The 27,036-nt window shown below is 49.2% G+C and overlaps 1 protein-coding gene and 1 long non-coding RNA gene across 5 annotated transcripts in view; one reads left to right on the top strand and one right to left on the bottom strand.

The window, feature by feature from the left end:
* Positions 1-17: 17 nt before the first annotated feature.
* Positions 18-18,517, top strand: LOC132352872 (uncharacterized). Of its 2 annotated transcripts, XR_009498897.1 has the most exons (4): positions 18-200; positions 1,054-1,219; positions 10,619-10,837; positions 13,286-18,517. It is a non-coding gene; the product is annotated as an uncharacterized LOC132352872 (long non-coding RNA). The 2 variants fall into 2 exon arrangements; XR_009498896.1 differs by lacking the exon at positions 1,054-1,219.
* Positions 4,537-27,036, bottom strand: part of HIF3A (hypoxia inducible factor 3 subunit alpha) — a 28,818-nt gene continuing 6,318 nt past the window's right edge. For 2 of the 3 annotated variants that reach the window (XM_059903583.1, XM_059903582.1), the window contains 13 exons: positions 26,580-26,725; positions 24,893-24,977; positions 24,443-24,555; positions 23,729-23,937; positions 22,159-22,265; positions 21,841-21,988; positions 16,779-16,897; positions 15,611-15,801; positions 14,177-14,281; positions 10,002-10,273; positions 8,769-8,886; positions 7,303-7,384; positions 4,537-4,962 (listed from right to left, as the gene is read on the bottom strand). In XM_059903583.1, coding sequence (XP_059759566.1) covers positions 4,865-4,962; positions 7,303-7,384; positions 8,769-8,886; positions 10,002-10,273; positions 14,177-14,281; positions 15,611-15,801; positions 16,779-16,897; positions 21,841-21,988; positions 22,159-22,265; positions 23,729-23,937; positions 24,443-24,555; positions 24,893-24,977; positions 26,580-26,725 — 1,793 coding nt within the window. In that variant the 3' untranslated portion in view covers positions 4,537-4,864. The remainder of the gene's footprint in view (positions 4,963-7,302; positions 7,385-8,768; positions 8,887-10,001; positions 10,274-14,176; positions 14,282-15,610; positions 15,802-16,778; positions 16,898-21,840; positions 21,989-22,158; positions 22,266-23,728; positions 23,938-24,442; positions 24,556-24,892; positions 24,978-26,579; positions 26,726-27,036) is intronic. The other variant, XM_059903584.1, reaches the window with a different exon arrangement.

The raw sequence follows: 27,036 nt of genomic DNA on the forward strand, positions 1-27,036 counted from the left end.
TTAGCCGTAGAGCGCGCGGAGAAGGTGACCAGAGGGCCCCCCGACGGCGCCCTTCCTAGCATGAGCCAATGGGGAAGGCGAAAAGGGGCGCGCGGGCAAAAAAGGCCCGGCGTGGTCCCGGCTCCCAAAGTTCCGTGTTCCGAGCTGCAGAAGTTTCTCGGGGTCTTAAAGTGGGATTTCCCTGCCGTCTTCTCCCGTTGGTAGGTGGGTTGCGAATGCTGCTGGTGGGTGTGGCTTTTCTGCGAGGCAGCACCATGCCCAACGCGGAACCGGAGCCGGGGGTCCAGCCCTTCTGTCACTTTACCTGCGTGACCTTAAACAAAGAAATCTTCCCTTCCTCTCTAGGGCCTCACTTACCCCTCTCTGAAAAATGGGCGGTTTCTCAAACCAACACCAGAAAGGGCCAGTGTTTCTAAGTTATTAATTAAAGGTGCCCTGGATCCCCTAGCCCTGAGCTAGGGTTAGAAGTTTGTTGCACCATTTCCTTTCTCCTTCCTCACCCCCCAGTCACCAGCCTTCCATGGCTCCTCAGTGCCCTTAGGAGAAAACCCAGACTTTTTCTGATGACCTAAGAGACCCTGAATAGTTTAGCCTCAGGCAACGTCTCCAGATGCCACTCCCATCCCCAATCTTCATTCACTGTACACCGTTCCAGACTATCCTTCCTAAACCCACAGCCGCTACTCAATACCGAACTGTAGCACTAAATCCTTTAAGGCTCCACTCTGGCGCCCCTCCTGGGGATAGCACGAGCTATCCCACCCCCAAAACTTCTTGTCCTGGCAATCTGACCCTACCACATCCAACAATCACCCGAGAAGGTAAATACTAGTATCATCTCCATTTTACAGATAAGGACACTGAGATTTGCAGAGGTCAACGTATTTGCCCAAGGTCATACAATAAGAAAGTGGCAGAGCCAGAACGAACCTGTCCCACCTAATTCCTGTGCTCTTAATTCCTAGTCTACTGTTCCTGTATGCTCCAGAGCCTACGCTGTGGGTTAGATTTTTGAGATTTTTTTTTTTTTTTTTTTTTGGTGTGTGTGGGAAGAATGCCATAATGGATTTGAATCCTGGATTCCAGTCCAGCACAGCCCTTCCCTGCTGTGTGACCTCGGGCAAGTGATCGTCCTCTTTGAACCTCAGTTTCATTCTCTGCAAAATGGGGATAATAACTGTCTATTGTATAGGATGAGAGGAGAGTTTGATAAGATCACGTAAGTAAAGTGACAGAGGGCCTGACACAGTGTAAGTACTTTTTATATCCACTCCGTTATAAGTACTCAAAGTGGGACAGAGTACCTAGAGCTGATGGGGTGGGGGCGGGGGTGCGGGCAGCTCTCAGGAGGTTGTGGGAGGACCTCACCCAGCTGAGGTAGGCAGGGAAGACTTCTTGGAGGAGGGGATGTCTGAACCAAGATCTAACGTATGAGTAGGAGATAATCAGGTGAAGAGAGGGGAGAAGAGAAAAAGGCATTTAAGGCAGAAGGAACAGCAAGTGCGAAGGCTTAAAAGTGGCTTTCTTTTCTTTTTTTAAATTTTTATTTATTTATTTATTTATTGCCACACCTTGTGGCTTGCGGGATCTTAGTTCACCCCAAGCAGGGATTGAACCCGGGCAATGGCAGTGAAAGTGCCAAGTCCTAACCACTGGACCACCAGGGAGTTCCTAAAAGTGGTTTTATTCCTTTGAAAAGATTACTTTGTGGAACATAGGAGAGGGGTTATGAGGGTGACATGACAGAACAGCACACCCGTCCACACATGAATCTGTAGACACAACATCTCTCTTTTGCACGTGCGCGCACACACACACACTCAAGTACAGAGAATCATGTCACACAGACAGACATCAGTACACAGAATTATACTGTCAAACAGCCCCATACGTGCATCCAGAATCACAACACCACACAGACAACACACAGGTACAAAAAAAAAGAAAAATCGCAATGCCTCCTACACTCAGGAACACAGAAATCCAAAGTAATGAGAAACACACATAAGGCTGAATCATTTCACCCAGACACGAACACATGTAGGAGGAATTACAACCCTCCCCATACACAGGTTCACAGAATTATGTCACAATGACCCACACAGAACAAAAACATCACCAGACACACAACGTTACATAGACCTATATCACAAAGTGACGTGGACACCCAGTCATCCGGTGCACCCACACCCCCTGAAGCGACCCCACAGATGAGTCAACACACAGAGCTCTGGTGCCTACCAAGGTGAGATCTTTATGGGGGTTTAGAGATCAGTGGGTTTCAGAGCCAGCATGGCTGGTCCAGTCCCCTCCCCTCCCCCAGCCCACACAGTTCCCTCCATAGAGGGCCTAGGTCACCCCCTGAGAGAGGGAGGGGTCAGACCCTTCCCCTCATAGCACCGATCTGGACAGGCCATCCCTTTACAAAACAGTGAGAAGTGCCTTCCATAAAGGGGGTGAATTGGGTTGAGAGAGGGAGGCCTTTTCCTGTGGGAGACCAAGAATAGCACCATCGTCGAAAGAAGGTTAGGGGAAGGGGACGGGGACACATAGGTGGTGGTGGAGTACTGAGGAGTCCTGGCCTCTCTCCCCACCCCATGATATGCAGATAGGGCTGTGCGTGTGCCTGTGCGGCTGGGGAAGTCACCTGGATTGTGAGGGAGCCCCAGGTTCCCCAGATACCTGGGGTTAAGTAAAAGTAAGTACATATCTGGAGGGCTGAGGTGGGGAGGGAGGGGGTTCTAGGACAGAGAACTTTTAGGGATATGAGACTGAGAATGGAGAGGCTTGAGCATGAAGTCCATTAGCTCAAGGACCTGGAGGGTAGGGATCTGGAATGGGAAGACTTAAGGCAGAGAGTAGTAATTAGAGCAAGTTAAGTTGGGCGGGAAGCCCAGAATAGAGTTAGGAGGGTGGGGTCTGGAGTGAGGGAGTCAGAGGTCTTAAGGTTCAGACCTAGAGGAATCTACAGGGCAAGGTCCAGATTCTAAAATCAGAAGCCTTTGGAGGCTGAGTTCTAGAGCCAGAAGAATTTGGATCTGAAATCAGAGGCACTTGGACGCTGTGACGTCTAGAACCAGAGATACAGAGTAAGGACTAGAATTTGAAAAAGTCTGAAGACCAAGTTCTAGCACCAGAGGGATTTGGGAGTTGTAAGGTCTAAAATCAGGAATTTAAAGCTGTAAGGTCTAGAACCAGAAAAATTTATAAGGCAAGGTCTGTAATCAGAAGATGTTTGAAGGCTGAGTTCTAGATGCACGGTAGTTTGGAGTCATAAGATGTGGAATAAGGGGGAATTGGAGATTGTGAGGTCTAGAACCAAGGAAATTTATAGGACAAGGTCTGGAATCAGAAGACATTTGAAGCCCATTACTAGAACCAGAAGAAAGGGAGATCATCAGATCTGGAATCAGAGGGCCCTGGAAATTGCAAAGTGTAAAGGTTGTATAGTCCAGGACCAGTCAGTGGTAGCGATGATGAGGTCGAGAGCAAAAGAGAACTGGAACATTGTGTCTGGTTCTGAAAGTACTGGTTATAAGGTCAAGACATGAAACCCATTTTACTTCTTTTTGACGGGAGAAGCAAGTCTCGACTGTAGAGTTGAAAAGGGATGAGCTGGGCATCATGAATCAAAATGATTGAGACATTACAAAGTCTAGATTTGGAACGAAATGCATTACAGATCAGGAAGACTAGAACCAATTCCAAGCTTGGGGATGTGGGGTTCCAACATCAGAAGAAATCTGGTTGTAAGAGCTGGAATCAGCAGGAGTGGGAAAGTGCGCCATTGAGAACAAGGGAGATCTGTGGGGAGAGCCCTAGAACCAGAGGAAGGCAGAGAGTGAGTTCTAGAGCCAGAGGATTCTGGTGGTCCTAGGCCTGAGAGAGTTGGAGGTTGTGAGGCCTAGAACCAGACAACTTTGGAGAGCGTGAAGTAGAAAGATAGAGCTGGAGATTGTGAGGTCCAGAAGGAGAAAAAGCTGAAGACGGTGAGATCTGGAATCACAGCAGTTTGGAGGATGCAAGGTCTAAACCAGACCATGTTGGGGGTTTTGCAGCCTAGAACCAGAGAAGGCCGGGAGTGGCACAGTCTAGAACCAGAGTAGGTCGAAAGCTGTGTGGTCTAGAACCAGAAAGGGGTGGAGGTGGTATGGTCTGGAAGCTACACCTGGGATAGGAAGACCACCTATGCAGTCGGGGTCCAGGTCAGGCAGGAGCCAGCAGAAGTCCAGAGCGGAGGGGTGGGCAGAGCTGGGTGGCCGCTTGGGAGGCTAAGGGCTCAATCAGGAGTCGCCAGGGGTGAGGTCTGGCCCAGAGGCCTCCCGTCCCCATTGACACCTGAGTTGGTGGGGAGATCAGAGTCCCACATTCTTATGGACCCCAGGCAGTTTGTAGCGATGAAGAACATATCATGAAAGCAACAAAAATAAAAATAAGAATGAAAGAAAGATGGATAGAAAGCAAGGTGCTTATGGTTATCAATACTCCCCCAAGCCCAGAAATGCAGATCTGAGCCCCAAACTCCCCCACCCCTAATTACCGAAAATAAAGCCAAGAGAATTGGAGAAAAGGATGAGGTAACCGGTACTGAGAACCCCAAGGGAAGTCCTGAGAGAAGCAGGAGAGGGCCAGGGACCCCCTCCCAGAGGTCACTGAGCTGAGACCACCCCGGAGCACCCCCAGACAGTGGGGGTGGGGCAGAGGGGTGGGGACTGAGGTAGGCCTGAGGCGGGCGGGGGTCACCGAGAGGAGAGAGGGAACCCCTCTCCCGGCACCTCCATCCTGTGCATTGGCTGCCGGCTTGGAGTATGATTGACGTCCTTTCTTGGCGGGGGGGAGAAGGGAGATGGGAAGAGGACCTGGCTCAGTTGGCCTGGGCCAAGCCTGCTGCTGGCTGAAAGTGGCTCCTGGGCTGGGTGGTGTCCTCGTCCGGGTAGAGAGAGAGCAGGGAGGGGCCCAGGCCTGTGGGGGAAGATGGAAGGTAAACCAGTGGGGAGTTATCACCCCAACCCGTCTTCAGACAGTTAAAAGCATGGCTGGTGAGGCAGGCGTGCCCGGATTCAAATAGGAATGAAATCTTGGGCAAGTGCTGTTCTCTGAATCTCGGGTGTCCAGATGTTAAGAAGCCTGGAGCCAGATGCCACCTGAGTTTGAATCCAGGCTCTGCTATTTACTTGCTGTATGAACTGGGACAGGTGACTTTACCTCTCTGTGCCTCAGTTACCTCATCTGTAAAATGGGCTAACAACAATACCTCCCCTGCCTCCCACAGGGCTGTCAGTGAGGAGTAAATGAGTGAATCCACGTAAAGTGCTTTGAACAGCGCCCAGTGAGCTGTGGTCATCTGGGAAACAGGGATACTTAGACCTACTTCATTCATGAGAATTCACTCATTCAAAAAATATTTGTTGAGCACCTACTGTGTGCCAGGCACTGGGGACACAGTAATGAACAGGACAAATGAAACTTCCTGCCCTCGTGAGGCTGACATTCCAGTGAGGGGCGTCAGTTGGATCATGTACATAACAGATTTAGCACAAAGCTTGGCACAGAATGAGCTCTAGATAAACGTTAGCTCTTCATTTACAAATATGTACTGAGGCCCTGCTCTGTGCCCAGCCACTGCCCAGCCTTGCACACACGGTGAAGCACAATGACCAAGACAGGCCAGGCCTCTGCCCTGTGAGGAGTAGACAGACAGTAATAAAATAATGTTACAAACTCCTATGTGAATGTAGATTGTGATGAGTGTTTCAAACCATAGCTTGGGAAATGAGGGACGGCTCTGTGGAGGGAGTCGTATTTGATCTGAGATCTAAAGGATGTGGTAATTAGACAAAGAATGGAGGGAAAAGCATTCCAGGCAGAGGGATCAGCATATGCAAAGGCCCTGAGGCAGGCTCCTCAAGCAAGATGACTTCACAGTCCTCACAATGCCCCACAGTGGCCCTGTGGAATCTGCTTCTCTCCTCTCTTCTCTGTGCTTTAGCCACACTGGCCTGATTTTTCCCCATAGAAGACAGATACACTCCTACCTCAGGACCTTTGCATTCGCTGTTCCCTCTGCCTGGGATGCTCTTCCCCCAGAAATTGTCACAACTCACTCTCTCACCTCCTTCAGGTCTTTGTTCAGATGGCACCTTCTCCATGAGACCACCCCTAATCATACTGTTTAAAATGGAAATCCCCCCACCGCAGAACTCCTTTTTCCTCTGCACACATTATTTTCCCAAGTAGCACTATTTTTCATCACGTGTACTCTTTACTGCATTTGTTTCTTTGTTCTGGACTGTCTCCCTCACTAGCATGTCAGCTCTATGAGGGCAGGGGTTTCCGTGTGTTTTGTTCCCAGTTTTGTCTTCAGCTCTTAGGACAGTGCCTGGCACTTACTGTGTGTTTAGTGAATATTTGCTACACACATGAAGGAAAGAATGAATTAAAGGCTAGTGACTGTGGCTGAAACGGAGGATGTGAAGCGGAGTGCAGTGTGAGACGAGGCAACAGTCAGACCCCGCAGAGACTGGAGTCCAAGATGAGGGGCTTGATCTTTCTCTGAAGGGCGCTAGGGAGGCATAGAAGAGCTTTGAGCAGAGGAAGGCCAGGGTCAGATTCGTGCTTTGGAAAGCTCCCTCATGGCCAATGCCTGCAGGTTTCAGGTGGAGCTATGGCTGTTCATAGTTGTGCCGGAAGGTGATGACAGCAGCACAGACAAAGCAGCTTGTCTCATATTCTGCGGGGTTGCGGGGCGGGGGGCGGTGTTCTGGGACCAGCATCACCTCAAGGGCGACACTTCTTGAGCGTTTATTGTGAAGCAGGTCTCGTGCTAAGCTCTTCCTGGGCGGCATCTCCACAAGTCCTCAAAACATCTCCTTAAAGTATGAACTCTTATACTGGGTGGGCCAAAAAGTTCACTGGGGTTTTTCCTTACAGAAAATAGGCCCCCACTGACAAGAAGGGGGAAATCGAGACTCCAGAAGCAGAAACTATCTCCCAAAGCCACACAGCTGGGAATGACCAAGGGACAATCAGACACAGGCTTGGGGAGACCTAGACTCGGGCCCGGGCTCGGCTTCCACCTCAAGGGACAGCTTTGGCCAGCCCCTGCCTCCCTCAGGGCCTCTCTTTCCTCCCACCGTGTCCCTGAGAAGAGGGAGGGGCTGCCTGTTTCCACTAAGGTCATGTCCAGGCACGGACAGCCCCCCACCAGCCTCAGAATCACCCCACCCTCTCTCAGCCATCTAAGGCACCTCCCACAGGAGATGGGGACCCAGAGCCTCTCTGTCTACCCAAGTTGCTACTCACCCAGGGGCTCATTCAGTTCTAGGAGGTGGGTGCTGGGATCCTGCTGGCTCCCTGGGGCTGGTCCTCCTGTCAGAAGGAAACTCTAGGGGACACAGACAAAGCCGACATCATCATCATAATCATCACCATCATCACCATCATCATCATCACCACCATATCCAAGGAGGCAGGATGGGGCAGTGGTTACGGGCACTGTGGTGTTCAGTGGCCACTTATTGGCTGTGAATTTGGGTGAGTCACTGTCGCAGACGTCCTCCGTGGGTCCCTCCAGAGCCTTGTTCTCCCCTTCTTCGGTGCCCCAGCGGGCTGACCTGTGCGTGTCACATGTTGACTCCATCAACATGCAACCTTGCTCTGTGTGTTCCTTTGAGGTTCACATGATGGGACATACCAGCAGGTGGGAGGAGGAAGACAAGGGGTATTTGATCTTCTAGCTGCTTCCCTGCTGGGTCATCTTGGGTTGGCTGTGTCCCTCCACGGAAGGTTTCAGCTCTTACAAGGTGGACCCTACTCTCTCCAGGATCCAGTGACCACTGCCCTGCCCTGTGCCTTCAGGCTAGGGATGGTGTTGCTAGCCCCGGGGTGATGCCTACAGCTTTGCCAACAGTCCTGTTACTAAATTCTCCTCAACACCCCATTTGAACATGTTCTCTGTTTCCTGTCCAGTCTCTGACTGATGCAGTTGCTTACCCTCTTGTGTGTAAATGTGAATAATAATAATAATGATAATATTTCAAGAGTGGCTGTAGGGATTGAGTAATCATGCAAGGCACTTTGTGCAGTCAGCGTCTGGCACGTGGTAGGCACTCAATAAATAAGAGCTGTTGATATTACCAACCATACTCTCATGTTCAAACAGCCCTGTTCAGAGTGAGGAGCCCGAGGTGCTCTCTTGTTTGGTTGGCTTTTATACGCCCATTTATCAGTAGCCCACTAAGGAGCTGCTAAGGGCCTGATTTCATTACGTCTCAGGCCAGTCCTATGAAATGTAACTATCTGCTACTTCCCAGATGAGGAGACTGAGGCTGACAGTGGTGACGCCACCCACCCAAGGTCTCACAGTTACTGAGTGACGGACCTGGGACTCGAACCCAAGTCAGTCTGACTCTAGTGTCTGTACTCTTAAAGCTACACTAATAATCCAAGGCCAAGACCTGTGCTAGGTTTGGGAGGGAGTGTTCCATGGGAGCAGAGAAGATTCCTAGAGATATTCACCCTTGTCATTTCTCCCCTTACCCTGCTTATTTTTTCTTCTTAGCACTTACCACCAACTTACCTCTATTTGCAAAGCCCTTCAATACCTGTTGCCTGAACCAGCAGATCAAGGTCCTAGCCCTAGCTGGATGGCTGACCGTCCATCTGACCTTCAGCCAGGCCCTGCCTCTCTTGTTTTTCCATCTATAAAAACTAGGTTTAAGCCTGCTGGGTTCTGAGGGCCAGAGAATCCCACGAATCCCCACACATACCAGGCTGAGGGGAGGCAGCAGGAAGTTTCCGGGTTCTGGGCTGGGGGACCGTTTGGGGGGTCTCACTCCCAGCAGCTCCACCCCCTCTGCCTCGTCCTCTGAGCTCTGGGCCAGGGCCCTGGAGGAAGACAGGCAAGAATCTCAGAATCCAGCAAACCTGGGCAGGTGTGGGCACCAGTGTGAGCAGGTGATGAGCGTTCATTCACTCCCCCAAGCACCTATTTATTCCTTTACTCATACAGCCACCAATCCATCCATTCATCCATCTGCAAATCCATCTTCCCATTCATCTACCCAGTGATCCATCACCCACCCACCTATACAACCACCATCCGTCTATCCTTCCATTCATCCACCTATCTATCCATCCACTCAGCCACCCACTCCCCCATCCATCCATCCATCCATCCATCCATCCATCCAACTACTATATTCACTAATTTCCTCCCTCTCTCACTTCACAAATCTTTATTAGGCACCCACTGTATATCTAACTCCAAACTGAAAGCCTTGGAAAATAATGAGATGTATCCATGAAAGCCTTATAAGGATAGTAACGAGACCACCCTGGAGACTAAATGGGCACATGCCTACAATTTGGAGAGCAAAAACTTGAGTATTAGTAGTGTAACATCTTTGGAAGGGGGACATGGATCCTCTGAAATTATATGCAAAATCATGTGTCTATATGTGTGTGTAAATCTTCTGGGGAAGGGTCCATGGCTTTCAACAGATACTCAAAGGTGTTAGGGAACTTAGTTCTAGGCAGTTTCTCTGACACCGTGGCGATGTCCTCTTCACTGTGACAAAAATTGTTACTAGGCCAGATAGAAATATATTCTAAAGGAGAGGGCCGTGGTTGACTGGTGGGATTTGGATAAACAGTGAGAACAGTGGAGGGCACTCCAGAAGGAAGGCACAGCCTAGGCAAAGACATAAAGTTTGAAACAAACATGACATGTGCTGGGGACACTGAGGGCCTGGCTGGAGCAGACGTCAGGGTAGAAGGAATAATAAGGGATGAGGCTGAAGTAGGAGGCAGGAGAGAGATGGGGTCAGGGACCTTCTCTACACTTTTTTTTTTTTTTTGCCACGCCACTGCTCACAGGATCTTAGTTCCCCCACCAGGGATTGAACCCACACCCTCAGCAGTCAAAGCACGGAGTCCTAACCACTGGACCGCCAGGGAATTCCCTCTACGCTTCTTTACATCCCACCTCTACTGTGGCTCACCTCTTCCGAGCCCCAGCCATGGGGGAGGATGCTGAGGGGTCCCCTCTGGAGGGGCTGGAACAGCTCAGCCGGGGGTCACTCCCCCAGCGGGGCAGCAGGGAGGGCTCAGGGGTTGGGGGCGACATGCCGTGGAAGCTCCGTGCACGGGGCCGGGGAACAGCCCCTGGAGGTCTGTGGTAGGCCCTGGGTAGCTGCTCAGTGGAGTTGAGCTGGAAGTCATCATCCATGGAGATGTAGGGGGCCAGCATCTCCAAGTCCAGAGCATCGACGTCCTGCGGAGGGCAGGAGGGAGTTAAGAGCATGAGCCTTGGCCTTGGGTGGGCCCGGGCTAGAGTCCCAGCTCCACCACTTCTGAGTTGTGTGCCTGAGGTCAAGAGTCTGAGCCTCAGTTTCCTCATCTGTAAAATGGGTAGAAGGACTCTGTGGTAGCCAGTTGCCAAGATGGCCCCCAAGGATCCTCACCTCTTGGTTTTCACACCCTAGTTTAGTTCCCTACTATGGCGACTAGGGCTGACCTGGTAACAATAGGATATTGAGGAGATGATGGTGTGTGACTTCCAACATTAGGTTGTAACGATACTGTGGCTTCTGTTGTTGCTGTGCTCTCTCTCTCTCAGGTCACTGGCTCTTGAGGGGAGCCCTCTGGAGAGGCCCACAAGGCAAGAAACAGACCTCTTGCCAACAGCCAAGAGAGGGATCTCGGAAGTGGATCTTCTAGTCCCAGTCAAGCCTTCAGATGACTGCAACCCTGCGTGACATCTTGACTGCAACCTCATGAGAGACCCTGAGCAAAAGCCACCCAGCTAAGTGACTCCCAAACCCCTGACCCTCAGAAGGTATATGAAGTAATACACGCTTGTATTAACCTTCGAAGTTTTACAGTAATTTGTTATCCAGAAATAGATAGCAAATAAGATTTTGATAAGGAGTGTGGGGTGTGGCTGTAACAAAAACCTAAAATGGGAGAGTGGCTTTTGCACTGGGCAGTGAGCAAGGGCTGGAAGGACTTTGAAGGGCCCGTTAGAGGAGGCCTAGATTGCCTTGAACAAGGCATTGGTCAAAATTTGAACCATGAGGAGCCTGCCACTGAGGGCTTGAAGGCAAGTGAGGAACACATTATCCGAAGCTGGAGGAAAGGTTTTTGCTGGGAAGTGGCTGAAAGTTTAGTAACACTGTCACCTGCACTTTTGTGGAAAGTAGAAAATGTAACTAGAAAGCTGGGTGATCCAGCTAAGGAGATTTCCAGCCAAAGTGTTGAAGGGGCTGCCTGATTTCTTCTTGCTTACTTGGAGTAAAAGGCAAAGGGAGAGAAAAGATAAAGGAAGAAATGTTAAACAGGAAGGAGCTGGGGCTTGAAGGGCTTGAAAATTCTCAACATCCCTGTGTACTGAAGAATTTTACCCAAAAAGAGGTTCGGCCTTTGTCCTGGCTCCTGGGAGGTGACATCTAAACCCTTGGAATTTCCCAAGTGATAGGTGGGTGTGTCTTGGCTACTCATGATGGACCCCTTGGACCACACCTGATAGTTTATTCTGACAAGACAACTCAGAACGGGGACTATCCATGCCAGAAAGGCCAACCATGGGATTTGAGGGCTGGGGCTTTGGGCCACGTGAAATCAGCCTGACCTCCAAGGAAAATGTGTGTGTGTGCTGGGGAAGGTGGAGATGGAGGTGGAATTCAACTACATTGGCAATAACTCAGTTGATCATGCCTACACAATGAAACCTCAATAAAAACTCTGGAGACCAAAGCTGGGGTGAGCTTCTAGGACTGGCAGTATTCCATATGCATGTTTCCACACATCAATACCAGGAGGGTAATACCATCCCTGGGGACATGAAAGCTTTGAACTTGGGACTTTCCCAGCCCCAGATTCCACCCTATGAATTTCTTCCTTTGGCTATAATATTCTTTTGCTATAATAAGACTGTAATCATAAATACAGTGCTTTCCTTAGTTTTATGACTAGTTCTAGTAAATTATAAAACCTGAGGGAGCCCATGAGAATCTCTGAATTTGTAGGCAGCTGCTCTGAAGTGAGGGTAGCCCTGGGGACCCCCAAACTTGTGGCTGACGTCAGAAGTCTTGGGCAGACTTGACAGTCTGGAGGATTGTGCCCCTCCCCTTGGGTTTGGCTGACTCTGGGAATTCCCCAGATGGCAAGTGATGCTAAAATTAAGAAATAGTTTCTGAGCAAAGAAGGGCACTCTCGGGAAAGCATGGTCTAAAGATTAAGCCCAGGGTGCGTTTATAAAATTCCTTGTTAAGACCTCAGAAAGACAAAAGGTGGTGCCTAGAATATCCTCAGTCAGACAAAAGGTACTCTAGGGTTTAAGGATGTGCCTCATAGGTCTTCTCAATCAAACAATAGGGCTTCTATTAAACCTCAGGGCACTGTCACTCAGCCATCTCAACAGAAGCCCGAGGTAGGGAAGGGTTTATCTCAGAGATTTGTGGGTATGGCTTTTGTCTAATGGAGTGAACTCCAAAGAGGTTCATTTAAGACATACAAAGTTTTTTGTTTTTTGTTTTTTTAAGAGACTTATATGCACAGAAGCATTGCCAGCTTGGCCTGAAAGCGACAAAGATGGTACAAAATGAAAAGAGACCTTTGGGCCATCAAAGTTCTAAAAGCAGGAAGCAGGTTATGAAAACCACTCAGCTGCAAATACATGTTACCTTTTTATGAAAAAGGAAGGATGACTCAGAGTGAATTGCCAAGAGCCCAGAGGGTGGAGCTAAGAACCATGGAGAAAAACTGGGATGTTTTTGAGTCAGAATGGGTTCTGACCAAGGAACTTTTGATATTTGCCCAACTGGATTTCAAAACTGCTGTGGACCAGTGATACCTGTGTGCTCTCCTTTCCCCTTTTTTTTGAATAGGAGTGTTTTTGGCAGTTATTCTCTGCCTGTTCCATCACTGGATGTTGGGTATGTGGGTGGCAGACAACTCGTCTCTCTAGTTCACAGACCAACAGATTGAGAGGAACTGTATTTGAGGTGCTTTGCCACACCCAGACCTGACTGAGGTGACGAGATTCTGGACTTAAAGTTGATGGTGTAGTGGGAAGAGACTTTAGGGGACTTGGGAGGGGATGAGTGAGTTTTGTGTGAAGGAGAGACATAAATCCCAATGGTCCTTGCCTTTTGGTGTTCCCACTTGTTTGTGGCTGCCTTCCACATTGTACCAGGGTTGGTCTGTATGACCAATACAATACAGCAAAAGTGATGGTATGTCACTTCTGAGATTAGGTTATAAAAGACTGCATCTTCTGTCTTAGGTTCACTCTCTGTCTCTTGGATTACTTGCCTTGGGGGAAGCCAGCTGCCATGTTGTGAGAATGCTTAGGCAGCCTCTATGCAGGCCCGCATGGTGAGGAACTGAGGCCTCCAGCCAAAGCCAGTGCGGGACTGAGGCCTGCCAACAACCATGTGTGTGAGTTTGGAATTGAATCCTCTAGCCCCAGATGACTATGGCCCTGCCTGAGAGCTTGACTTCAACCTCATGAGAGACTCAGAAAAAACCATCCAGCTAAGCTGCTCCCAGATTCCTGATTCTCAGAAATTGTGTGACATAATAAATGTCTGGGGGTTTTTTTTAAGTTTTTTTTTTTTTGGATGTGGACCATTTTTAAAGTCTTTATTGAATATGTAGCAATATTGCATCTGTTTTATGTTTTGGTTTTTTGGCCCTGAGGCATGTGGGATCTTAGCTCCCTGACCAGGGATTGAACCTGCACCCCCTGCATTGGAAGGCGAAGTCTCAACTACTGAACTGCCAGGGAAGTCCCATAAATGTTTGTTTGAAGGTACTGAGTTTTGGGGTAATTTGTTACACAGTGATATATAGCTAATACATCTATGCCACTGTCATTTATCTCTCCAGACCATCAATCATCCAAACATTATCCATCTATCATCCATCCAACGGTCTATCTACCCAGCTACCCATCCAAACATACATCATCCATCCATCTGTCCATCCATCCATCCGTCCAAATACCTAAGCATTACCCATCCATCTCTCTACCATCATCCACCTAGTGAATTCAATGACCCATCTATCCATCCATCCACTCATCCCCTTAACCATTCCACCATCCTTCTCTAAAACTTAGATATGTCACCCAGAACCCAGAGGTAAAGACTGTTCCTTCCATGCCAGCCCTTACCTGAGCTATATCTAGATCTGTCTCCACTGCCTCAAGGTCTTTCCCAGAGGCAAAGAGTTTGTGTGCATTCTCCACATCCACAAGTAGTTCATCTGGGAGATCAGCCTGTGGGGAGAGAGAATAGAGACTTAAGGAAATCTTGAGCCTGGGAGATGTTAAGCAGTAAGGCAGTCTAAACATTTGAGCTCAGGGGTAGAAGTGAGGGTCAAATGTCAGACAGCTGGGACACCAAAGGGGTCAAATAGCAAATGTGAGTTTCTGCACCTGGGTGTTCAAAAGTCTGAGTGCCTGGGCATAAATTTTTTTTATATATAAATTTATTTATCTTATTTTATTTATTTTTGGCTGCGTTGGGTCTTCGTTGCTGCATGCGGGCTTTCTCTAGTTGCGGCGAGCGGGGGCTACACTTCATTGCGGTGCGCGGGCTTCTCATTGTGGTGGCTTCTCTTGTTGTGGAGCACGGGCTCTAGGCGCGCGGGCTTCAGTAGTTGCGGCACGCGGGCTCAGTAGTTGTGGTGCAGGGGCTTTAGAGCACAGGCTCAGTAGTTGTGGCGCACAGGCTTAGCTGCTCTGTGGCATGTGGGATCTTCCTGGACCAGGGCTTGAACCAGTGTCCCCTGCATTGGCAGGTGGATTCTTAACCACTGCGCTATCAGGGAAGTCCCTCTGGGTGTAGATTGACAGAGCAAACATCAAAGGTTCGAAAGACCAAAGCCTGAGGCCAAGATATTCTGGCCCTCTGGGGTTATGTGTCTTGGAGTCTGGAGGAAAACAATGCCCAGTCCAGCTTCCCAAGGGTAAAGGGTGAGGTCAAAGGTCACAGTCTATTTCTCCGGTGGAGAGAAGATATTTTGGGGTGGGGGGGTCACAAAGGTGGGAATAAGGAAAGTCAAGACCAGATAATATGGACCCCTGAGTCAAAGGTCAGACTATCTGGACCCTTAAGTAAAAACAGTAACCGTTATGGTCTCTTGAAGCCTTTACTACGTGCTTCTCATGAATGATTTCGTTGAACCCTCACAATAACCAATGAGGTGGCTACTTGCTATTATCTGAATTTTGCAGGTGAAGAAACCGAGGCCCCACTTGTCCAGGGTAACACAGGTATAAATGGCAGAGTCAGGATTTGAATCCAGGTTTGTGCAGTTTAAGACATTAGACATCCTGGACTCTCTGAATTCAAACTTCAGAAAACCTGGATGCTTGGTCACAAGCAATGAGGGGGTCACCCATGCCAGTCCCAAACATCCTAGGTTTTGGTCCAGATAATAGCTGAAGAATCTGGAGTCTAGGTCTTGAAGGAACCCCAGACTCATCTCATCCCAGCCTTTCCACTACATAGATGGAGAAACTGAGGCCCAGAGAATAGCAAGGTTCAAGCCAAAGGCCAAAACAGCCTAGATCCTGAGGGCTGAAGTGGAGGGGACTGCTTACCGGAAGAGGACTTCGGGGGCGTCGTGGGGCTGGGGGTGCGCTGGGGGTAGCGGCTACTGAAGTCCCATCCAGGATCGGTGCCAGGAGGCGACGGAGGTCAGGGCTACAGAAACGACGGGGGTCAGCGGCCAGGGCGGCCTCACTCAGGGCAGGGGGGTGCAGGAAGGCTAGGATCCGGGGACCAGAGGTGTCTGCAGGACACATCAAGATGGGGAGGACACAGGATGGTCACCCAGGGCTGAGGGGCAGAGCCCTCTGTCAACCCCCGGGAGCATAGCTGACTAGGTCATCAGCGTAGACCCCGTTCACAGTGCTGCTGAGTCCTGGAGAACTCCTGCTGTCCCTTCAGTTGCCCTGGAGGGGCTAACATGGGGTGAGGGCACACAGTAGGCTGGAGACTGTAGCAGTTGCCCAATGGTGGGGAAATGTTTTAATATTTAAAATTGACATGGCTGGACCATGGCACGTGACTGACCCAGTTCTCCGGTGGCACAGAGTAACATTCAGCCTGGGGGGCTGTCATGTTAGGAGAAAAGACTGGCCCATGATCCTCAAGGAGATTCTAAGGTCCCTGGAGGTCAAGATGTGGCCCCGAGCCAGTTCTAAGCCAGAAAAGGAAAGGATATGGGGGACCTCATTACCACACCCAGGAGCATGGGTTGCCAGCACCAGTTTGGAGACGGTGAGGCCCTGAAGAACAAACAGGGAGGGAAACTCATCCATCCAGGATTGGAGGGGGTGGGGTGTTAAGCAGAGGAGAAGGAAGAGGTAGAAAGGAGCCAGACGTGGAAGGGTCAAGATTACTGGAAGCCAAAGAACAGTGAAGTGGGAGCACGGAACAAATGGAAAGTGGGGGCGATTGGAAGCCACAGCAGGATTCAGAGCGGAGAGCAACAAGACTGAAGCAATCATCCTGGGGACAGAGGAGAAGAGGGAGGAGGGAAGAGAGAAGGGCGTTCTGGGCGGAGGAAACTACATGTGCAAAGGCCCTGAGGCATGAAAGAGTTTGGTTTGTTCCCAGAGCACTAAGGAAGCTGGTGTGGCTCAGAGAGTAAGAAGGGGAGGGAAGCAGGTCACACAGGGCCAAGCGAGGGGCATTAAGGCACTTGGGCTTTCTTCCAAGCATCCTGGGGACACAACCCCTCCCAGCCCCAGCCCTGCCCCATACCAAGGCTGTCACCAGGATTAGGGGCATCCTTCTGAGAGGGGGTGCCCCGCTGAACGTGTCTGCGAGAGTGTCGCTCCGTTTGCTCCAGGGACAGCACCACTTCGGTCTCTTCCACCCGGCTGGGGTACAGGGCAGAAAGGGGAGTGGGAGTCAGGTAGCAGCCCCCACATATGATGTCCCGTTAGAGGAGGGCAGTCTCATCCGGGGGCTGGTGGGCATTGTGCAGAAAATACTTTGCCACATTGACTTGTTTTAAAGATTTAAATTTTGTTGAATGCTTTTTATTATAATAGCATTGAAAAGAAAGTGAAGTGTGTCTTCCCAAGCTCCCTCTGTGGAAGGAAAGGCAGAAAAAAAGAGTTGGCATTTAGCACAGCCTGGGGAGAGAGAGAGAGAGGAGAGACTGAGGGGCCATGAGGGGCAGAGAGCAGGGAGAGTGAAAGGCATGAGAACTAAATATTCTCTTTATAGATATTTACTTATAAATACATTCTTATAAATGTATTGATGAGGAATATGTACTTACTATATTCTTATGTTGCCAAATATGAAGAATTTATGGGGATATATTTTTCTGAATAAGAGATTTTATTTATGAAGCTTCTATTCATAGGCATTTGTCACATTCAAGGGAACGAATTTATAAATACATCCTTATGTCCCTCGCGCCTTCCTGCCGCCCCCTCCCTCCCTAGTCTGTAGCTGCAGAAGCAACTCAAATGTTCTCTCTGCAAATTGGCTTCTGGAGAATGGGTCTGGGGTGGAGGACCAGACCTTCATTTGCATCTCATTTGCAGAACAATATCCAGGTCAGAATGTGGGTGGTCCTTCTACCAGCTCTTTGAGAAGCTGTGATCCTTCCCCATCCTCACCCACCCCTTCTGAGCTGGAAATATTCCAATTTAGGCTGGATCCAAAGCCACCCCACCCCTCTTGAAAAACATAAGGTCGCACAGTCACATGTGTATGCACCCTCGGCACTTACAGGCACAAACAGGAACTCCCACATACGCCCAAGTGTATACATCAGATATGCACACATGCTCTATACACTTGGGCTCACACATATGCATACATGCCACATGAAATGCACGCGTTCATTCATTCCACAGACATTTCCTACACAACCAGTAATACTTAGTGGTTAAGAGCAAGGGCTCTGCAGCCAGCAGCCTGGGTTCAAATTCCAGCTCTGCCACTTATGAGCAGTGTGACCTTGAGCATATGGCTGAACCTCTCTGGGCCTCATTTTCCTCCTCTGTAAAGAGGGAATAATAATAGTACCTCCTCCCCAGGTTGTCGTGAGGCCTAAATGAGTTAGTGTATGTCAAATGCATAGGACCGTGCCTGGCACGGAGTGAGCTCTATGTAAGTATTTGCCATTATTCTTTATTGAGCAACTACTGTGTGCCAGACACTGTTCTAGGCGCTGGAGATTCAGCAGCGCACAAGACAGACAAAACTCCCTGCTCTCATGGGGCTTAAATGCTAGTGGGAAAAGACAGACCTTCAATAAAAGATATTATTTGTTGGTAAATGTATCTATCTAGTTACAAAATATATATTTCCACTAATGAAGCACTTGAAACATGGCTGGTTGGAATTGAGATGTACTGTCAGTATAAAATACACCCCAGATTGAAAAAATTGAGTATGAAAAAGAATCTAAAATATCTCATTAATAATTTTTAATATTGATTACATGTTGAAATGACATTTTTGGATGTATTAGAATACACGCACATATACCTATATTACAATGTATAATACACTGAATAGTGTATTATTAATTACATTAATTAATAATGTATTACTGATTTAACAATGTATTATTGATGTGATATATTATTGTATTTAATAAAGTATTATTGAAACTAATTTCACCTGTTTCTTTTTACTTTTTTGGGGGGGGCGGGTATAGTTGTTTTACAATGTTGTGTTAGTTTCTACTGCACAGCGAAGTGACGTAGAGTTCCCTGTGCTATACAGCAGGTTCTTATTAGTTATCTATTTTGTACATATTAGTGTATAGATGTCAATCCCAATCTCCCAATTCATCCCATCCCCCACCCCTCACCCCCCACTTTCCCCCTTTTTACTTTTTTAATGGCTATTAGAAAATTCAAAATAACATATGTGGCTCATGTCACACTTCTTTTTTTTTTTTTTTTTCTGTGGGGCTGGCTTGAGGGATTTTACTTTCCTGATCTGGGATCAAACCCAGGCCCTCAGCAGTGAAAGTGCGGAGTCCTAACCACTGGAGTCCTAACCACTGGACCACCAGGGAATTCCCATGTCACCCTTTTATAGGACAGTAAGTATTAGGGGAAAAAAAGGCGGAGAAGGAGATATGCAATTTTGAAAAGGGCAATCAAGGAAGAAGGCCTGGTTAAACACACAAATAAATAATTACAAATGGTTTTCACTGCTCTGAAGCAAAAGGACAGGACCAGGAGGGAAAATGGGGAGATAGGACCTCCTGTAGGGGTTCAGGAAAGGGTCTCTCAGTAAGTAATGTCTGAGCTGAAACCAGAAGGATGAGGGGGCGTCATTCAGGAGAAAGAGGAGGCGGGAAGGGGGAGGAGCATGCTGGCAGAGGAAACCGCATGTGCAAAGGTCCTGAAGTTTGGAGTGACAAGGGGAGGCATGCAGGAGTCAGGTCACACGGGGCCAGATGAGCCATGTTAAGGTTCTTGGGCTTTCTCTCCTGGATACTGGAGAACCACAGAAGGGCTTTGAGCAGGGGAGAGACATGAACCAATTTGTATTTCAGAACCTGCCCCCTGACCTCGGCAGTTGTGTGATCAGTGGAATCCAAACCAGCTTTAGATCTCAGTTAGGAGGTTAATGCTATAAATAAGGTGTGAGATGGTGGTGGCCATGGAGACAGAGAGAAGGGAAACAAACTCAAGATCTATCCCAGAGGCGGATAGAGTGGATGGGGATAGGAGGGGATGAGAAAAAGGATGCAGGAGAGACTTCTAGGTTTCTGGCTTGAGCAAATAAGATTGTGTGGTTTGGTAGTTATTAGCGTAGCCTCCTGACCAACCTTGGGTCAAAACCCAGCTCTGACATTTACTAGCTGTGTGACATCAGGCAAATGACTTTCCCTCTCTGGTCCTCAGTTTTCTCTCCTCAAAAATGGGGATCGAAATAATTGCTATACCTCATGGGGTGGTTGTGAGCACAAAGCCCAGGGCCTGGAATGTTGTAAGTGCCCCGTGCAAGTGAGTTGTATTTTTATGGAGCAGGTGCTCACTGCAACGGAAGGAGGCTTAGGTGTGGAAGAGGAGGGATGGATTCTACAAAGTGTCAGCACCTGGGCACGCACAAAGAGTCACGCAGCTGCACGCCACACAGTATGTACACAGCACTAAGCATGATTTATACCATATGCTTCTTATCTCACTGTTACTAAGTAAACACCTATTCTTTCTTCACCCATTTTCTGCCAGTAAAACTGAACTCGCCAGATTGAAATTCCAGGGCCTGGCCATCAAAAGGCAAATCTTCATAATGAATAAAAGGAGCTTGCCGGAAGAGATGGGGGTGGGTCCCCTCTCCTTAGCTCTAACAGTGAGGAGACTTCTTCCCAAGGCAACAAGTTATTCAAAGATTCTGATTTTAAAGGGTGTTAAGGAGAGAACATTCCAAAGATGATCAGCCTTGTTTTCTTGTGTATGAAAACTTATATGAATATTCCTGTTCCCAACCTCTCTTTTCTAATAGAATCTGTTCTTGATCAAAAACACCCAGGGAAACTCCTATGGCTTTAGAAATGAATGCCATGTCCTGGAAGATAATCTTCAAAGAATAGCTGTAAGTCTCAGTCTTAGGTGATAATTTGCTGCCCTTGTCACAATGTTGTCATGGTGAAAAACTTCTAAGATGCATGATGGAAGCGGGGGAAAGACTATGATTCACCACTACACACCCATTAGAATGTCACCCAATGAAGACAAAACAAGACAAAAACAGACAATACAAATGCTGGCAAAGATGTGGAGGAACTGGAACCCTCACGCGTTGCTGATGGGAATGCAAGAGGGCACAGCCACTCTGGAAAGCAGTTTGGCAGTTTCTTAGGAAGTTAAACATACACTGACCATATGACCCATCCATTTCATTCATAGGTGTTTGCCCAAGAGAAACAAAAACATATGATCTCACAAAATCCTGGATGAGAATGTTTACAGTAGCTTTTTTCATAATTGCCCAAAATAGGCAACAGTCCAAATATCCTCCAACTGGCGAATGGATAAACTGTGGTCCATACATATTCATACCATAGAAGATTACCTAGCATCAAAAAGGAACGTATTGATACACACCTCAACATAGATAAATTTTAAATATATTAGGCTAAGTGAAAGAAGCCAGGCTCAAAGGCTACATACTATAGAATTTCGTGTACATGACATTCTGGAAAAGGCAAAATTCTAGAGTCAGAGAACAGATCAGTGGTTGCCAGAGATGACTGGGGGTGTGGAGTGGGGTTCACTGTGAAAGAATTTTTTTGGGTGATGAAACTACTCTATAGCTTTTTTGGGGGGCCACACTGCGTGGCTTGTAGGATCTTAGTTCCCTGACCAGGGATTGAACCCAGGCTCCTGGCAGTGAGAGTACGGAGTCATAACCATTGGATCGCCAGGGAATTCCCTACTCTATAGCTTGATTATGGTCGGGGTTACACGATTCCATGCATTTGTCGAAACTCATAGAAGCGTATACCAAAAAGAATGAAACTTCTCTATGTAAATTACACATCAATTTTTAAAAAGCAAAAAAAGCCCCCAAGATTCAGCTAGATTTCTTACTTTAACTTGAATATAGAATCCTTTTAGTTTAAATTACACGCTCACACACATTTGTGTCTACATGCAGATACGTGTGTGGCCAGTCACACGTGTTCGACATACGTGTACCTGTGCACATTCCCTCTCACACACGTGTGCACCATACACATGCACACCTGTGCATATACACACACACACACCTGTTCACACATATGCAGACCAGACGAGAACCACACACACAGTCACCCCACCTCCTTCCCGCTTACCTGATCAGGAAATGGACGCAGACGATACTCTCAGACTGGGGGCCCCGGCCCCCCGACACCACTGTGGCCTGGGTCTGGGTCCACAGGTAGCCACCACTCCGGGCCAGGAAGCGGTACTGCCCCGTTACTGCCTGGCCCTTGCTCAGCACTGGGGAGGGGCATGGGGAGGGGTTAGGGCAACTGGGGAGAGAAGGCCGTGGGAGCAGGGTGCTGGGTATGAAGGGGCCAGGGAAGAGAAGGTTCCTTGGGACTTGGGGAAGCAGGCAGCTGGTGTTGGCTGGGGCCATGCAGCACTGGAAACGGAACCTGAACACGTACAGGTATGGATGCTCTGGCCGACTGCATCTGAGTCCAGCGCATGGATGTACTCATAGGCAGAACAGCCAATCAGGTCATCAGGGCTGTAGCCAGCAACCTCCGCAATCCTGAAGTGGGTGCAGTGGACCCCGGTCAGTTCAACTGGCGAAAGTGGAGGGTGGGTGAAAGGAAGGAGAGGGGGACACGGGGATGAAGCCAGCAAGACAGAGAGAGACAGGGTTGTAACAGAGAGAAAGGGAGAGTAAGAAATAGAAAAAGGGGTGTGGCCGGTTGAATAATGGCCCCTGAAGATGTCTCCGTCCTAATTCCCGGAACCTGTGAATATGCTACCTTACATGGCAAAAGGGACTTTGCAGGTGTGATGAAGTTAAGCATCTTGAGATGTGGAGATGATCCTGGATTATCTGGGTGGGCCCAGTGTAATCACAGGAGTCCTTATAGGAGGGGAGTAGGTGATCAGAATGAGACTAGATGTGATGATGGAGGCAGAGGCTGAAGTGATGCGCTGTGAAGGTAGAGAGAGGGGCCACGAGCCAAGGAATGTAGGAGGTCTCCAGAAGTTCTCGTGGCAAGGAAACAGATTCTTCCCTGGAGCCTCCAGAAGGAACATAGCCCTTGATTTCAGCCTCATAAGACTCATTTCAGACTTCTCACCTCCAGAACACTGAGATAGAGAATTTGTATTGTTTTGAACCACTACGTTTGTGGTAACATGATACAGCAGCCATAGGAAGCTAATAGGGGAGGAGAGAGAAGGTAAAAATGGGAAGAGTGATGAAAAGAAAGACAAAAAAGGGGATTTCCCTGGTGGTCCAGTGGTTAAGGATCCTCCTTCCAATGCAGGGGACGCAGGTTCGATCCCTGGTCGGGCAACTAGGATCCCACATGCGTGGAACAACTAAGCCTGTGTGCCACAGCTAAAGAGCCTGCATGCCGCAACTACAGAGCCCACGCACTCTGGAGCCCGCATGCCACAACTAGAGAGAAGCCCACGCACCGCAATGAAAGATCCCGCGTGCCACAACTAGGACCTGAGGCAGCCCAAAGATAAATAAATAAATATTAAAAAAAAAAAAAAAAGAAAGACAAAAGAGAACGTGAAAGAAATAGGAGGCGGGAAGAGAAAGAAAGAAAGTCACAAAAAGAAAGATAAAAAAGAATGAATAGAAATAAAAAGTAATCACGATGATAATGATTTTAAAAAATAGGCACTTCTAGAGTGCTTTGTACCAGGCAACTCACTGAATGCTCAGAACAACTGTTCAAAGTAGGTTCTGCTATCACCCCATAAGACGGATGAGGAAAGTGTGGCACAGAGAGGTGAAGTCATTTGGCCAAGGGTGCACAGCCAGCATTTGAACCCAAGCAGTCTGAACCCAGATACGAAGACCCACAGACAATTCAGAGACAGAGAGATACACAAAGACAGAGATAGATGGAGTCAGAGAGATAGAAACAGAGCAGAGAGAGAAGCTGGGGGGTAGGAGAGGAGACGTGAATGAACTTGGGCAGAAAGGAAGAGGAGGAGCCAGGCTGGCAGGTGGTGGGTGGGCCCCTGGCTCCTGCCCACCTCTCGTCACAGTAGGTGAACTTCATGTCCAGGCTGTGGCGGCTGAGGAAGGCCCCCCGGCCCAACGGGGGCTCCAAGCTGCCAGGGTGGGGGATGGCTTCACAGATTAGCACCAGGCATTGCAGGGGGGGCTCCAAGTTGGGGCTCCCGGCCGGGGAAGACTGTGCAGGGGGTTTGTAGGCCCTCATGTGTCCAGAACAGTGCAGTACCTGGTGGGCAGGGAGCGAGGCAATGATACACCTGGGCCTAGGGCTACCCAAGGGGCTGGGAGGTATATCCCTGCGGGCCCCTCCCCTCAGGGAGCTGAGAAGTAGAAACCCCTGAGGATTCTAGAGACCCAGCTCAGGGAGCTCTGAGGACCCCCAGACCCCAACCCCACAGAGACCCAACCTAAGAAGCTTCTGACAATCTCTAGATTCTTAAGACTCAGGGAGCTCTGAGGACCCCAGATTCCAACCCCATGGAGATTCCAGGCCCAGGACGCTGAGGACCCCCAGCCCCAGACCCACAGAGACCCAGACTAAGAAAGGATACAAGGACCCCCAGATCCCCAACCTCCTAGGTACCCAAAGGATGCACTAGACCCAGCCTGAGAATGCCCCACTGGATCCCTGGCCCAGGAGACTCCCGGACTCCAAGCCACTGTGAGAACTTTAGCGCTCAGGTCCAGCCCCAGCAGGTCCCTCGCCCTCCTCCAGGCCAGGCCCTGCCCACCTTCCAGGTGGCCGCCTTGAGGTTGAGGGTGCGCCCGCGGCTGGTGAGGGTGCTCTTCATGCGCAAGGAGAAGCACCGCTCGGTGGGGGCCTCCGGCTTCTTTTTGGACAGGCCTGAGGAGGGCCATGGGAGCGGGGACGGGGAGGGGAGAAGCAGGTCACCGGGCAGCTTGGGACAGGGCCCAGTCCCTCCAGCACCCTGGTTACTAAACTCTCCCCAGCCTCATCCCCCAAATTGAGACTTCCGACCCACAGAGGGTCTCCACGGGGTATGCTATGCTCCTTTAGACCCCCAGGGTGGAGCCATGTCCCTGTATTCCCCTGGGGCAGGGCCACGTCCTCTTCATCCCATTTTTCTCAGTCCAGTATTTCAGAGGGGGAGGAGATATGCTGAAGGAAGGGTGGAGCCTCAGTTTCTGTAATTTGGGGGCAGAGATCTCCAAGGACTCACTCTGCCGGGGGGTCAGGGCGTCCTGAAGCTCCTCTTGGTCACAGGGATGGATAAAATCAAAGATACTGTGTCCGATCAGCTCAAGCTGGGAGGGAGGGAAGCAGGGGGTGTCTTAGAGGAAAAGCATTTTTACCAGGGCCTCTGACCCATCTCCTCCCTCCCATCCTCATCATCCTGTCCTAATTCATGAGTCTGGGTTATTTCCCCGGTCTCCTTATTCATTCATTCATTCATTCATTCCTTTCTTCGGCATATAATTTGCTGGGCACCCTTCTACATGGTACGGGCACAGCAGTGGCTACGAAGACAAAATCCCTGCCTCTCAGAGCTTACTGGCTAGTGGCGGGAGACAGCCAATGAACAAACAAAACAACACACATGCATAAAACAATATACTAAGTGATATGAAGAAAACTAAAGCAAGGTAAGATGATGAAATGATGGGGGATGCTATCTTAGAGGCAGTAGCCAGGGACAGTTTCTTGAAGAAGTGACATTTACACAAAGTGCTGAACAAAGCCAGTGAGGTGGCTCTCTGGAGTAGAGTGTTCTGGAAAGAGGGAACAGTAAGTGCAAAGGCCCTGAGGTGAGACCCTATTCCAATTCCATTTGTTGTGCAAGCCAAAGACCCAACTCCTTATTTCAATTCAGGAAATGAGCCTGGTGCTGGGAGGAGGTGACACAGATGAAAGGGGACCCACAGAGCTCACAGTCCAGAGCTCATGCTGAATCGGGGAGGAGTGAGACCTTGTAGTTGGATTTGAATCTGAACTCTGCCACTTCCTAGCTTTGGGATCTTGAGACATTCACCTGTCTGAGCCCAAGAGCTCAAACTAACGGAGAAATTGGTACCAAGAGTGGGATAACAAGGCAGGGGAAAGGAATGGATGCCAACTGTGGAGCCCATTTATGTGAGCTAAGAAGAAGAATGGTATTGCTGTAAGGATCAGCTGAAATTAGTTCTACTCTCTAAGTGTCTCTTGTTTGTCTTCCCATCCCCAGGTCCCTAATTCTACTTCTTTTCTCCCACTTGGGGCCCTGCATCCACTTCCTTATGGATTTTCCAGTCGCTAGTCTTGCTCCCTCTAATTCTATCTCTGTGAAGTACCTAGAGGGATCTTTCTAAATAAAATAAAATTCTGATTCCACCTTTCTGACACAACCTCTCCCCTGCTTAAAATCTTTCCATGGCTCCCCAGTGCCCTAGAGATAAACCTTCTCTTTTGGTCCTAAATTATGTCCTCTCTAGCCTTTTCTCTCTCACTTTCTCCCACTGCACTCTGCACCTAGCTTGGATCAACGTCTTTATTTCCCCCAAATGCTCTGTTTTATCTCACATCTGTGTCTGCATATTCTGTTCCCTTGGCCATGTACATTGCCAGTCTTCTCTGGTCCCAACCATTCGCCATACCCTTTGACTGGCTAAGCCCTTCAGGTTTTAGCTCAGATGTCTTCTCCTCCAGGAAGCCCTCAATTCCCACCCAGGCTGGGTCAGGTACCACCTCCACCCCCGGCTTGTACAGCCCCCTAGGCTGCCGCACCCCAGCCCTGACCATTCTGAATCTTCCTGTCTGGTGACATATTTGTCTCCCCTCTGCACTGTGGGCCTTGTAAAAATAGGGCTAAGGTGGTTCTGGTCACCTCTGTATCCCAGCATCACCTGCCCAAAGCAGGCAGCTCCTCTTACCTGACTGAGGCCCAGGTGTTTGCTGACATTCTCTGACAAGTAAGCCATGTCTCCCTCGGCGGTGAGCACCATAACGAAGCCCTCCAGGGCCTTCAGGTAGCAGGCATCCAGTGGCTCGCCCCCTGCTCCCACCTGGTTCCACTCCCCTGGTGTCCGGACCAGGATGGATGGGGCATCTCTAGTCAGCGGTAAGCCCACCCTGGCTAGCCTCCCTCTGCTTTCCTTCACTCAGAGGAACTTATAGGTACCTCCAGGTGAGTGGGGCACATCCCAGTGGCTTGGAGTCCAAGGAAGAGGGCAGGACCACCAAGGACTGGAATTCTAAGGGAGCAGAGCCTCCCAGGGGTACAGAATTCTAAGGAGATAGGGGTTTCCTAAGGGAATAGAACTCTAAGGAGGGCAGAATCTTAAGGGGATGAAATTTCCAGGGGTCAAAATTCTAAGAAGCCGGGGCCTA

Source organism: Balaenoptera ricei, chromosome 19, assembly GCF_028023285.1.
Source record: "Balaenoptera ricei isolate mBalRic1 chromosome 19, mBalRic1.hap2, whole genome shotgun sequence".
NCBI classification, from domain to species: domain Eukaryota; kingdom Metazoa; phylum Chordata; class Mammalia; order Artiodactyla; family Balaenopteridae; genus Balaenoptera; species Balaenoptera ricei.